This window comes from Theobroma umbraticum, unplaced genomic scaffold (genome assembly GCF_002168275.2).
Source record: "Theobroma umbraticum cultivar Fairchild unplaced genomic scaffold, ASM216827v3 scaffold_30.0, whole genome shotgun sequence".
In the NCBI taxonomy this organism is placed as follows: Eukaryota; Viridiplantae; Streptophyta; class Magnoliopsida; order Malvales; family Malvaceae; genus Theobroma; species Theobroma umbraticum.
In genome coordinates, this window is record NW_018397254.1 from 2935456 (window position 1) to 2945754 (window position 10299).

Here is a 10299-nt window from a genome sequence, read left to right on the forward strand (position 1 = left end):
TCAACAGCTCCTTTCACAACCCACTTTCCCTCAACTTCCCACAGCATCCCATTCTCAATTTCCCACTGCATAAGAAGCACATCCCTAGAAAGGAGATCCTCCTAAACCACCAAGATTGCAATCTCTCTCTCTTTGAAAAATCGAAACGAAGAAGTGGTTATTCCTATTTATAACCTAACTCTGATTAGATATGGTAGTCTACCTAGATATTGTAAACTAATTAGATAATAAGGTTGTATCATAATTTTAACTAAATAATTTATACAATTATTTGATCCAACTAAGCCTGAGTTTTTTTTCCAACACCAATTTGCACTATATTCATGTTCAAGGGGCATGGGCCCCTGAAAAAGAATTAAATAACCGTGCCTCAAGTTCTAGAATTGAGCCCAGCTGGAGGGAATAAGAAAGAGTCTTTTAAAAGAAATATAAACAACTTACCTAAGCCTGGTCATGTGAGAATTAAGGGGGATAAAAAAAAGAAAGAACAAGAAAGAGACACAGGGAATAATACCAAGAAAATGTAAAAGCATGGACCTAATAATATTGTTTGGTTGTGTGTTTGACACTTTCATTGATTACTTTTCTAATTAGCAAACAACTACCAAGATTTGAACAGTGTATATGCTTCTTTTCTCCCCATATGAATAAAAATTCCGCAACCAAATGAATAAAATAAAACATTGTTTACTCTCTCCCATGAATTGTATGCACTATGATGTTAGGTATTAAAGAAAATCCTTTATTTTTGGCCGTAGTTTTCAAGTCAATTTTGGAAGCACCGAAAGTATCAAATTCATAGACTAGCAGGCGTCAATTAAAGCTTCAATAATGGCTTCCCGATCAATTAAAGAAAAACAACAAAATAACATTTTGGTAGGCCCATTAGTTCACACGTTTTCTCCTTCTAATCTCCCAACAAGTAAAGTTGTCATGTTTTCTCCGAGGCTGGTTAAACTGACAACAACTCAGACTCATATGGCTAGCAGTTACTTCAGATTAACTCATCAAGAATCGCTTATTTTGAAAAGAGGTTAACTGCAATCCTTTCCTTTTATACAATTTTCTCCCCTTTCGTCTCCTGAGAAGGAAAATAATAACAGTTCATTTGAGAAAGTTAAAGATATGCTTTGTTACCTGGTGGGGATGGAGAAGAAGTGGGAGACGTGGCTGTAGCAGGAAAAACAAAAATCAAGAAATTAGTAATAAGTCAATTAATCAAAACTATGAAGAATTCTAGCATGTCTTAAAATTAAAAACCAAAAGAAAACTATGCAAACATGAAAGATATCTATCATCAGAATTTCCAAACCGAAACATGAACTATGATACAAACTTCATACTCCATATTAACAAAGAGTAAAGGGCAAAAGGAAAGGAATGACAAATCCAAACAAATTACTTCGGTGATGATACGGTTATCAATCTATAGGAACATACCGTTGCAAGCGCTGATATCAGTACTGACTCCGCATTCGCGAGAGATCCTGAGAGCTGCAGCGACCGTGATGTTCAAAGAGGAAAGCAAAGCAGGGTCGTTGTAGAGGTTGCAGAGGCATGCAAGATCATTAGCCACGGTATCTTTGATAGGGGTACAGCAGTCGTCTGTAGGTTTTGCCGTGGCGTTGTTAAGGAAAGGAAAACAAGGAGTCAGCTTCGACGCGCAAGCCGGTTGCGCATCCGTAACGGTTGCCACCGTGCCCAAAATCACAAGAACCACCATGATCAACAACTTAGCCATGGCGTTAGGAATTCAGTTTTCTCTTTTCCTGTTCGTACTCTGTGTTATCCCTGACTGCTGTTTCTCTGTCCACTCTGCGCATATGGCTGTTGTTTAAATAGTGACCTTTTTCGGATGGGAAGAAAAGTCTTGGGTTTGGACATGTCAGAGCAGAAGATGAATTAGAAACGCGCTCTCCTTGGGATATCACTCCACGCTCGGGAATTTGCGGAATTGTGTTATTTTCTCAAGATAGTTTGAATTGATTGAGGGAAAAAAATTAATTTTTTTTATGATTTGTTAGGTCGACTTAATTAATATTGAAACTATTTAAACTAAATTTTCCTACAATTATTAATTTTAATGTTAGTACTTTTGGCCTATTATTTTTACAATTTCATTCAATAATCATTTATAGGTTTCTTAATTTTTTTTGTCAATAACAGCTAGATTAAATATACTAGTTCTAAAACCTGGCTTTTGTGTATATAATTAAATTGCATCACATGCATAGGTGGCAGTGGAACACATACAAACCCTATTTGATAATTTCAAAAAAGATCAAATTATTATTGATATTATGAGCTTTGACAAATAAGCAAATTATTAATACAGTTATTAAAATTAGATCCTATTAACTGAGGAGGGAAAAATGATAATGGATTAATAAATAGATTATTATTTATGAATTTCCTTTGAATTTGTGGCAGGTGAAACTTGTTAATAAGATAAATTTTCAAAAAAAATTATTCTAAGAGCAGGTGCTAGGTTGCAACCCTGGCCTTCCCCTGGTTTAGGGGCGAGGAGTAGAAAGGAGGATTCGTGCTATAGACTTCCCCAGAAAACAGAGTGGAGCTGAAAATCCCCAACCACCATCTTGAACTCAATTTAATGTCTTATTATATTGTTTATTTGCAGCACAGATCATACACGCGTTGTCACATCAAATCATTATGAAAAGAAACAGGTAATTGATTATTGATTTGAAAATAAAATAATGGAATTGGCTGGAAAAGTTCATTCTCAATCGCTCCAGATGATCATTAGGCGTTTGGCAATACGCCAGGGGCGGCCACGGTTGAATTCTGTCTACCCAATGAACTAACGCAACTCTAAAGAAAGCACTCAATTGCTCCTATGAATTAAGGGACCGAGTTAAAATTTGGCATTTGAGATAAGAATAATATTTATAAAATAAAATAGTTATATTAAAAATTTAATATTCATAGAAATAAAATTATAAAACTTAAGAAAAAAACAAAAATATATTATACAAATTTTAAATTTTAAGGAGTGGGCTCCTCTTAGATCCCTTTCCTTTGCCACTGAATGAACCTGATGGTCGATGCTGATTGTAGTCCTGTGTTCCTAATAAATTTATGCTAATTGAAGGTGTCAAACTCAAATTTTGGTGATGGGAGGTGGGAGTTTGTGTTATGAAAGAATAGACTAAATCTTAATAGTGCTTAATGCAAAACCTAGTAAAATTTCATAATTGTTGAAAAATAATTTATAAAAAAAAGAAGCTCTAAAACATTGACCAATGAAGTATTGTGCAAGCCGACAAAACAAATTCTTTTTCTTTGTCTTATTATTTTATGTCTTGTTCATTTTTTTTATTAACTGAGTTTAATTTTGACTTTTGTATTTTAATAAAATCATAAAATTATTAAACTTTTAAAAATGAAACTTTGAAAAATTTTAATTTCAAACTTTTGAAAATGTATATTTTAAATTTTTATATAATATTTTAAAAATTAATTATCAAAATTAAATATATTTAATTTAAAAAAAAAACTCAAATCAGACAAATAAGACAAAACAGGGAGTAAATAACAGATAAGACCTTGGCTTTAAGAGGCCGCCATCAAATGATCGAAGTGACAACAAGTCAATAAATACCCAAGCTGATATAAAGATAAAACCAAAAACAAGTGTGAAATGGATAGTCAATTTGTCAATCCAGTCGACGCATTCTTAGTCTTTATTTCTTTTGGCTTGTGAAAAAACATATAAAAAGGTTGCATTGCTACAACATCCTCTTCTCATCAAGTGCGTCATCTAGTCATGACTCATCCAAGCTCGATTGGTGGAGAAGAGAAAAAAAAAATTAATATAAGATTTTAAATTTTTTATTTATAAATTAAACTTCTCTCCCTTCTTTTTCCTTTTAAAAAATTATTAAAACATTTTTAATTTAAAATTAATATATTTGTCCATGTTTGAAAATATTTTTATAATTTTATTGAGTAGAATTAATAATTTAACTTTTTCTCAAAATATTCATAAAATATTGATAAAAAAAAATTACAAATGATGTGTGCGTGAAATTATTTTTTTTTGGTGGGGACTGTGTGGTTTGTTGTTTATCGACTATGATTAGTTTTTTACCTTTTTTATTAAAAAAAAACAAAGATTCGATTAACGGTGTTCGTGGAAAATCAGAATTTTATTATTGAATTATAAGAAAATAAGAACATTCAAAGGAGGAATAGTCCTTGGGAGGACAGCTTGCAGTGCTTGTTGATTACGTGCTCGCTTGCTCTTTCAACGGTTTTCTTGTTGGATGAAATTTTTCTCTTGAAGCAGCCGGTGACAGAAAGCAGAACGAACAAGCAAACATAAACTAGACCAGAACTGAGAATAGTATAAATTGATGGAGTGGACAACAAGGGAGTCACAGATTTCAATTTTGATCAGTTATGACTGTTCAAATGATAGTTTCTTGCAATATATTTTTCTTTATTGTTTTGACTATTACACCAAGTCGAATTTGGTTTCTAGAATATAAGTTTATGTTTTAATGATGGAATTTTTTAATTTCATAATTAATATAAGATTACCACGTGTCAATTTAATAATTATATTCATTTATTATTTTAATTAAAACAATATAAAACTTTGGCAATATATAAGAGTTTTTTCTTGCTATTTTATGTGATTTGTTTTTTTGTCTGTTTGATAGTGCACATTCTAATTAGGAATATATTTGGGTTGGGTATAGGGTGTCGTCAAGCTGGCATCCAAACAAAAAGCCCAACGCTTGAGCCCAAAAGGTAGCGCTCCTTTGGTAACGGTGCAGATGAGAGCTGAAAATCCATGCCATCTAATGGCCGTTCTTCCCGCCACTACCCAACAAGATCGACCGAAAATGAAAATTAAAAACATGTTAAAGAGCAATAATTGTAACGGATAAGACGCCATCCAACACATCTTCAATAACCCACCGAAAACCAGAAAGCAGAAGAAAGCTTCTACCGTAGGGCCACTAACAATGGCCACTCTCTCAATTGGCATCGCCACCTCTGCCGCCACTGCCTTTCGTGCGACAACAGTAAAACGAACCCACTTCAGGCATAAAATCTCCTGCGTCCAATGGGTACAAAACTTTATAAATTTTCTGGGTTTGAATTGTTTTTTTTTTATATTATGTTTTGATAAATTGAAGCTTTGGATTGAATTATTGCTTGTTTTATCGAAGGAAGGACCCGGATGGTATATTTGGACCGCCGCAGACAGGACACCTGGCTCGGCTCGAGTTTAAAAGACGATTAGAGAGAGATGCAGAGGCTCGAGAGGCATTTGAGCAACATTTACGCGAAGAGAAAGAACGTCGCCTAGCTCTTCGCCAAGTATGATAACTTTACTAACGTGTTCTTTATGTAATACTATTTATTCCGTGGGGTTTTTAGGTGTATTTTTAAATATTTTTTTCTTGTTGTGGTGTTATTATCAGTCCAGGGTAATGCCCGATACTCCAGCGGAGTTGATTGAGTATTTTCTTGACACTGAAGCTCAGGAGATTGAGTTTGAGATTGCAAGATTAAGGCAGAGGTTAGTACTATAATTTTGTATGAAAAAGCTGTGAAATCCTTGTTTCTTAAAATTGCATATTAGTTGTTTGCGATTTTGCTTCTTCCGATATTGAGTTATGTTAAAACCTTGAATTTTTGTTGAGAAGTTTAGTTTTTAGGCTTCTCTTGTTGACTGCATGGCCAATTTCTTTTCTTTATTAATGGAATGCACTTTAAAGTTAAACCTTTTACTTAAAAAACACGACCTTTATTGCAAACTTTGTAGATTGGATGAGGAATTTTTCTCGCATCTCAAATTTGAGATAGGCCAGATTCGGTTTGCTGTTTCAAAGACCGAGGTTTGCTATAAAAAATTTTTATGTTGTGATAATCCTTTGTTTATCTAACCTGAGAGAATTGGAAATGTAAAAACTGGTAAATTTTACAGGATATGGAGGACAGACTGATTGAGCTGGAGGCACTACAGAAGGCCTTGCAAGAAGGCACAGGTATGGTTTTTAACCATCTAACCTACTGTTTAAGAGTTTTTGTTGTTTTCTCTTTGACCAAATATCCTTGGTCCTCTGATCACAGAAGCATATGATAAAATTCAAGCTGACCTTATAACTGCAAAGAAAAGCCTCACCAAAATCTTGACGTCAAAGGATATAAAAGCAACTGTATGTGCCTGCCTTACCCCTCATGGAGTTCCTTTTATATTTCTGACTTTATGCAGCTCAACGGAGTTTTGTGTTGCCTTACAGTTGTTGGAGATGGTTGAAGGCAATGAACTAAATAGATCCTTACTGACACTTCTTGACGAAAACATAGCAAATGCATACAGGGGTAACCAGGTTAGCATCGTCTTCAAGATTTAAGGATACATAAGTACCTGCTTACATGCTTATATTCATATTCACAATGTTTAGCGTGAGGTAAAAAAGTACAAATTTTAGGTCTCTCAAAGATTGTAAGGTCCCATCAAATGCTCTGGAGAGAAACAGCTTCCTAACCTATCACTTCTAACTTTTAGATTTTGGTTAAATGTTTTACACTTTTAATTTTCACTATTAAGCTGATGCTGGGAAGGAAATAAAAGGAAGAGAAAACCAGTTCTCATGCCTATTCTCAAGTTGAGATGATACCATTTCCAATTTTGATTCATCTACCAAGATGTTTGTCTTTCAAGTGCTAGTTGGCCCATGGAAATTCACCTATGTTGGCCACTTGAGTTAATGAGTTTGCTCAAGCTCCAAAACTGTTTTCTTGGTCTCTAGTAGAGTCCTCAGTAGGCTAATTGAATTTTTGACATGGTAAAATATTTCATTTGGTTAACAATAGTGTTTCAGTCTCTACTGTCTATAAAACCTTTTTCCTTCACACTTTTTACTTTTGGAACCTTTTTGTTGTCATTGTTTTGCTTTAATGAATACTACAACGGACGGATGTTGAGGTTGACTGTTTAAACATCGTGATTAGAATACAAAGAGGCTGATATGGCCTCCAGCTAATATTTGAAGTGTATAAAACTTGTATTTGCTTCCTTGTAAAAGAAATGTGTGACAACTCTGGTTTCAAATCCATCATTTTGGTAGAGTTTCAACAAAACGATCTTTTTTGTTGTCATATAACATTATCACTTGTTACAGTTACCAATTATATTATTTTATCTCACTTTTTTTTTTCCATTTTTTATATGTGTCACTTCAGCTCATTTCCATACAGTCTCCTTCTTGGATCAAAGCATTTGTCCTTAAGTAAAGAAAATTTGTTCTTTAGCCTTCTTTTGTATCTTTATTGGACAATATGGGTTCTAATCCATTTTATATGACCTCTTGGAAATAAGCCAAATGATATGCCTCAAGGTTTCTTAAAAATCTGATCACTGAATTAATAGTAGCACTAGTAGTTATTTGTTCGATGAGCGGCCAATAACATAGACTGGAGTTGTTCATGTCAAAACATTCATGCAATCAACCTTTATCATCTCTCTCTACATATCTGTTATTTTATATCCATTTGTCTCATGGCTCTCATCCAATATGTTTTCAGTTGATATATTCGGTAGATTTGATGTGAACTCCTAGTCTGCTAAAACTTTGATAAAATATGCGCACCAACTGTTTGCAATCTATTACCATGCTAATAAACTGCTTCCAACTCAGACTGAACTCCGAAAATTTAGGTCAATTATTTATGTTAAACATGCAGAAACAAGCAGCAGCTTTCATGGAAAAGGTTCGTGCAGCTGTTCTCAAGTACTTGACGGTATAGTATACACATGTTTAAATGTTAATGATAAGTACAGTGCATTTTTAATTGATTCTTGGTGAGTTTGGTTTAGCATTTACTGTACTGCTCTATACTTACATAAATTATGAGCCTTTGTACTAAAAACAGGGCAGTATTTTTTATGTACAAAGACATGGTTTGCTATTAGAGTTTATACAATTATTTTGTTGCTCTTCAAACAAGAGTGGAAGATCGATTCATTATCACAGTGATAGCACAATTAGAAAATTATTGTCAAAGTAGAAAAAGACAGTATTGCTAGTATTCGATTTGTTATTCATGTCAAATGATTGATTATGAATGGAAACAGAATTATTGGGATTAACAAATAACAATACTAATAAATATCTTCACATTATAGTAAAGTATGACATAAAAAGGAAGTCTTATAAAAAAACTACATAATTGTTGCTGTAATATATTAACTGGTTGGAGTCGTAGGTAATCCATATGCACTTATATCGAAGGTAGCTTTGGGCTGAGCTTGGAATCTTGGTGGTTAGACTTCGAAAACGAGAGGTAAACCCACAGTATTTTTAGCACCTAAAGTCGGCTAGAACCATCCATTCATCAGCGTCTGCACTCACATGCTTAGCTTTGTAGCGAGAGTAAGGCTCCGGCATATGATCTCTGTTTGTGGAGTGTTACTCTCCATGTCCCTCTTCAATCTAAACCCATGCTTCATTGTGGTCGGGTGCAGGTTTCGTGGAATGTTCTCAATGGTAATAGTTTATGATATTTGCTTGATCAAGACCATTCAAATTTGTCTTCCTTTGTTTTGATCTTAATGAGTTTCTTTTCAGTATAAGTTAGACCATTAAAACATTGACTAGTACAGTTCAACCCTCATCTCTGCTTGATTGCCAAATCTTGTGCTATTGTGCTTTTGTCCCAAACCTATACAAATTGCAGAGTGCTTTCAAAATCAAAGAAAAGAAAATTTGGCCAAGTATGCTTTGTCACCAAACAGAATGGGAAACAATAAACAATCACCGCAAAGAGAGAAGATCAAAAGCAGTTAAAGAAGAAATAAGGCATTTGACAACATTTTATTTAATCCAAAAAGAAGACAGGAAACATCTTTTGAATTCTCTATAAATTAACTCCTATATTCTATTCATGTCACCAACATCCGTTTCAGCTATCTCTTCTCCTTCAAAGACATGGCAAGACTAGCCTTTTCCGTACTGGTTCTCTTCTGCGCCCTATACATGACTGGCATAGCTGCATCTGCTTCTCCCAGAAATTCAAGCCCAGCAGACTACATCGTGGCATCATGCAAAGCCACAAGGTATCCTGCGTTATGCGCTCAATGCCTGTCAGGTTATGCTAGTAAGATTCGACAAAATGAGCAACACCTCGCTCAAACTGCCTTATCAGTCAGCCTATCCAAGGCTCAATCAGCTGCGGCTTTTGTTACCAAGATGACTCAAGTCAGGGGCATCAAGCCTAGGGAGCGTCAAGCTGTGAAAGACTGTATTGAAAACATGGGCGACAGTGTAGAACGACTTAGCCAGTCAGTCAAGGAACTCAGCCATGTGGGACGAGCTGTGGGTCGGGCCTTCATGTGGCACATGAGCAACGTGCAGACATGGGTCAGTGCTGCACTAACAGATGAGAATACTTGCCTTGATGGCTTTGCAGGCCGTGTCATGGATGGAAACATCAAGACTACAATAAGGCGCAGGGTCGTCAATGTTGCTCAAGTTACTAGCAATGCACTTGCATTAGTAAATCACTTAGCAGCAAGACACGGAGCTGCTGCACCTGCTGGGGAGCATTAGGTTCCCTCTGGAGGACCTCTGGTTAGTGTATAAAAATGTTGTTGGCGTCTGTAAGTAAGGTTTGTGCCTGTCTGGATCTTGTCTAAAAGGGTCTCAGCCTGCTTGGATTGTATGAAACCATATCATTTACATATCAACTTCAAGTCCATGCTAAAACACTCCTGTTGCCTTGTATGATAGTAAAGTTCTGTTTTCTGTATAATGGAATTAAGCGTAAATGAAGTATTTTTTCCTTTTTTATATTTTGGTTGAATGAATTGTCTTCTATCTTTTCTTTCACCTGATTCCATATATTAACCTTCGATAAATCTGTCCCTGCATAAATGATTTCTTCATTATCTAAAAGGTTAAGTATCGAAAGCAGAGTTCTGGTACAAGGTCCAAAACAGCCACAGAAAGCGATGAACCCAACCCCACAGGACAAAACACAGAAAAAACAACAAAGTCCTCTTCATGAAAGAAACAAAACAGACGCATCAAGAGACAAGGCTGAGACCCCAGCAGAGGTTACAAATGCAGAGAACCCTTTTTTTTTGTGATAAATCTACTTCAAAGATTGTGACTTGTTGAAAAATAACGTCTTTGGGGCTTCGGTTCAGTGATCAATTAGACTAAGTTAACTGTCATTTTTGCGTTGAGTCATGCATCAGAAACGTCTTTAAACGGATTTCCATCCAGTATTTCGTTTGTCTTGCATGTGAAATCAGAC

General features: G+C 35.1%; 2 protein-coding genes and 2 pseudogenes across 6 annotated transcripts in view; 2 read left to right on the top strand and 2 right to left on the bottom strand.

Moving 5' to 3' along the window:
• LOC149527703 (translationally-controlled tumor protein homolog pseudogene) overlaps positions 1–1131 on the bottom strand; it is a 1778-nt pseudogene extending 647 nt beyond the window's left edge.
• LOC110423832 (non-specific lipid transfer protein GPI-anchored 7-like) overlaps positions 1–1834 on the bottom strand; it is a 2931-nt gene extending 1097 nt beyond the window's left edge. The window contains exons 1-2 of the mRNA XM_021438232.2: positions 1441–1834; positions 1138–1170 (exon numbers count right to left, since the gene is read on the bottom strand). Of these exons, the coding sequence (XP_021293907.1) occupies positions 1138–1170; positions 1441–1741 (334 nt within the window). The 5' untranslated portion in view covers positions 1742–1834. The remainder of the gene's footprint in view (positions 1–1137; positions 1171–1440) is intronic.
• Positions 1835–4899: 3065 nt separating this feature from the next.
• On the top strand, positions 4900–8366 carry LOC110425300 (dimethylallyl, adenosine tRNA methylthiotransferase). Of its 4 annotated transcripts, none has more exons than XM_089785060.1 (9): positions 4900–5099; positions 5206–5352; positions 5457–5554; positions 5801–5873; positions 5963–6023; positions 6109–6194; positions 6279–6368; positions 7726–7782; positions 8278–8366. In XM_089785060.1, the coding sequence occupies exons 1-9, from the start codon at positions 4995–4997 to the stop codon at positions 8344–8346; spliced, it is 786 nt and encodes a 261-aa protein (XP_089641186.1). In that variant the 5' UTR covers positions 4900–4994; the 3' UTR covers positions 8347–8366. The 4 variants fall into 4 exon arrangements, with proteins under 4 accessions (XP_089641186.1, XP_089641188.1, XP_089641187.1 ...); XM_089785062.1 differs by having other exon boundaries at positions 8274–8303; XM_089785061.1 differs by having other exon boundaries at positions 8248–8292.
• Positions 8367–8388: 22 nt separating this feature from the next.
• LOC110425309 (21 kDa protein pseudogene) lies at positions 8389–9843 on the top strand (annotated as a pseudogene). The gene is made up of 2 exons (XR_016351794.1): positions 8389–8528; positions 8948–9843. The product of XR_016351794.1 is annotated as a 21 kDa protein pseudogene (transcript).
• The last annotated feature ends 456 nt before the right edge of the window (positions 9844–10299 follow it).

Coding starts and splice junctions, on each gene's coding strand:
- LOC110425300 (XM_089785060.1), top strand. CDS start 4,995: ATGGCCACTCTCTCAATTGGCATCGCCACCTCTGCCGCCACTGCCTTT. Junction 6,024..6,108: donor GGCCTTGCAAGAAGGCACAG/GTATGGTTTTTA, acceptor CTCTGATCACAG/AAGCATATGATAAAATTCAA. Junction 7,783..8,277: donor CTGTTCTCAAGTACTTGACG/GTATAGTATACA, acceptor TATCGAAGGTAG/CTTTGGGCTGAGCTTGGAAT.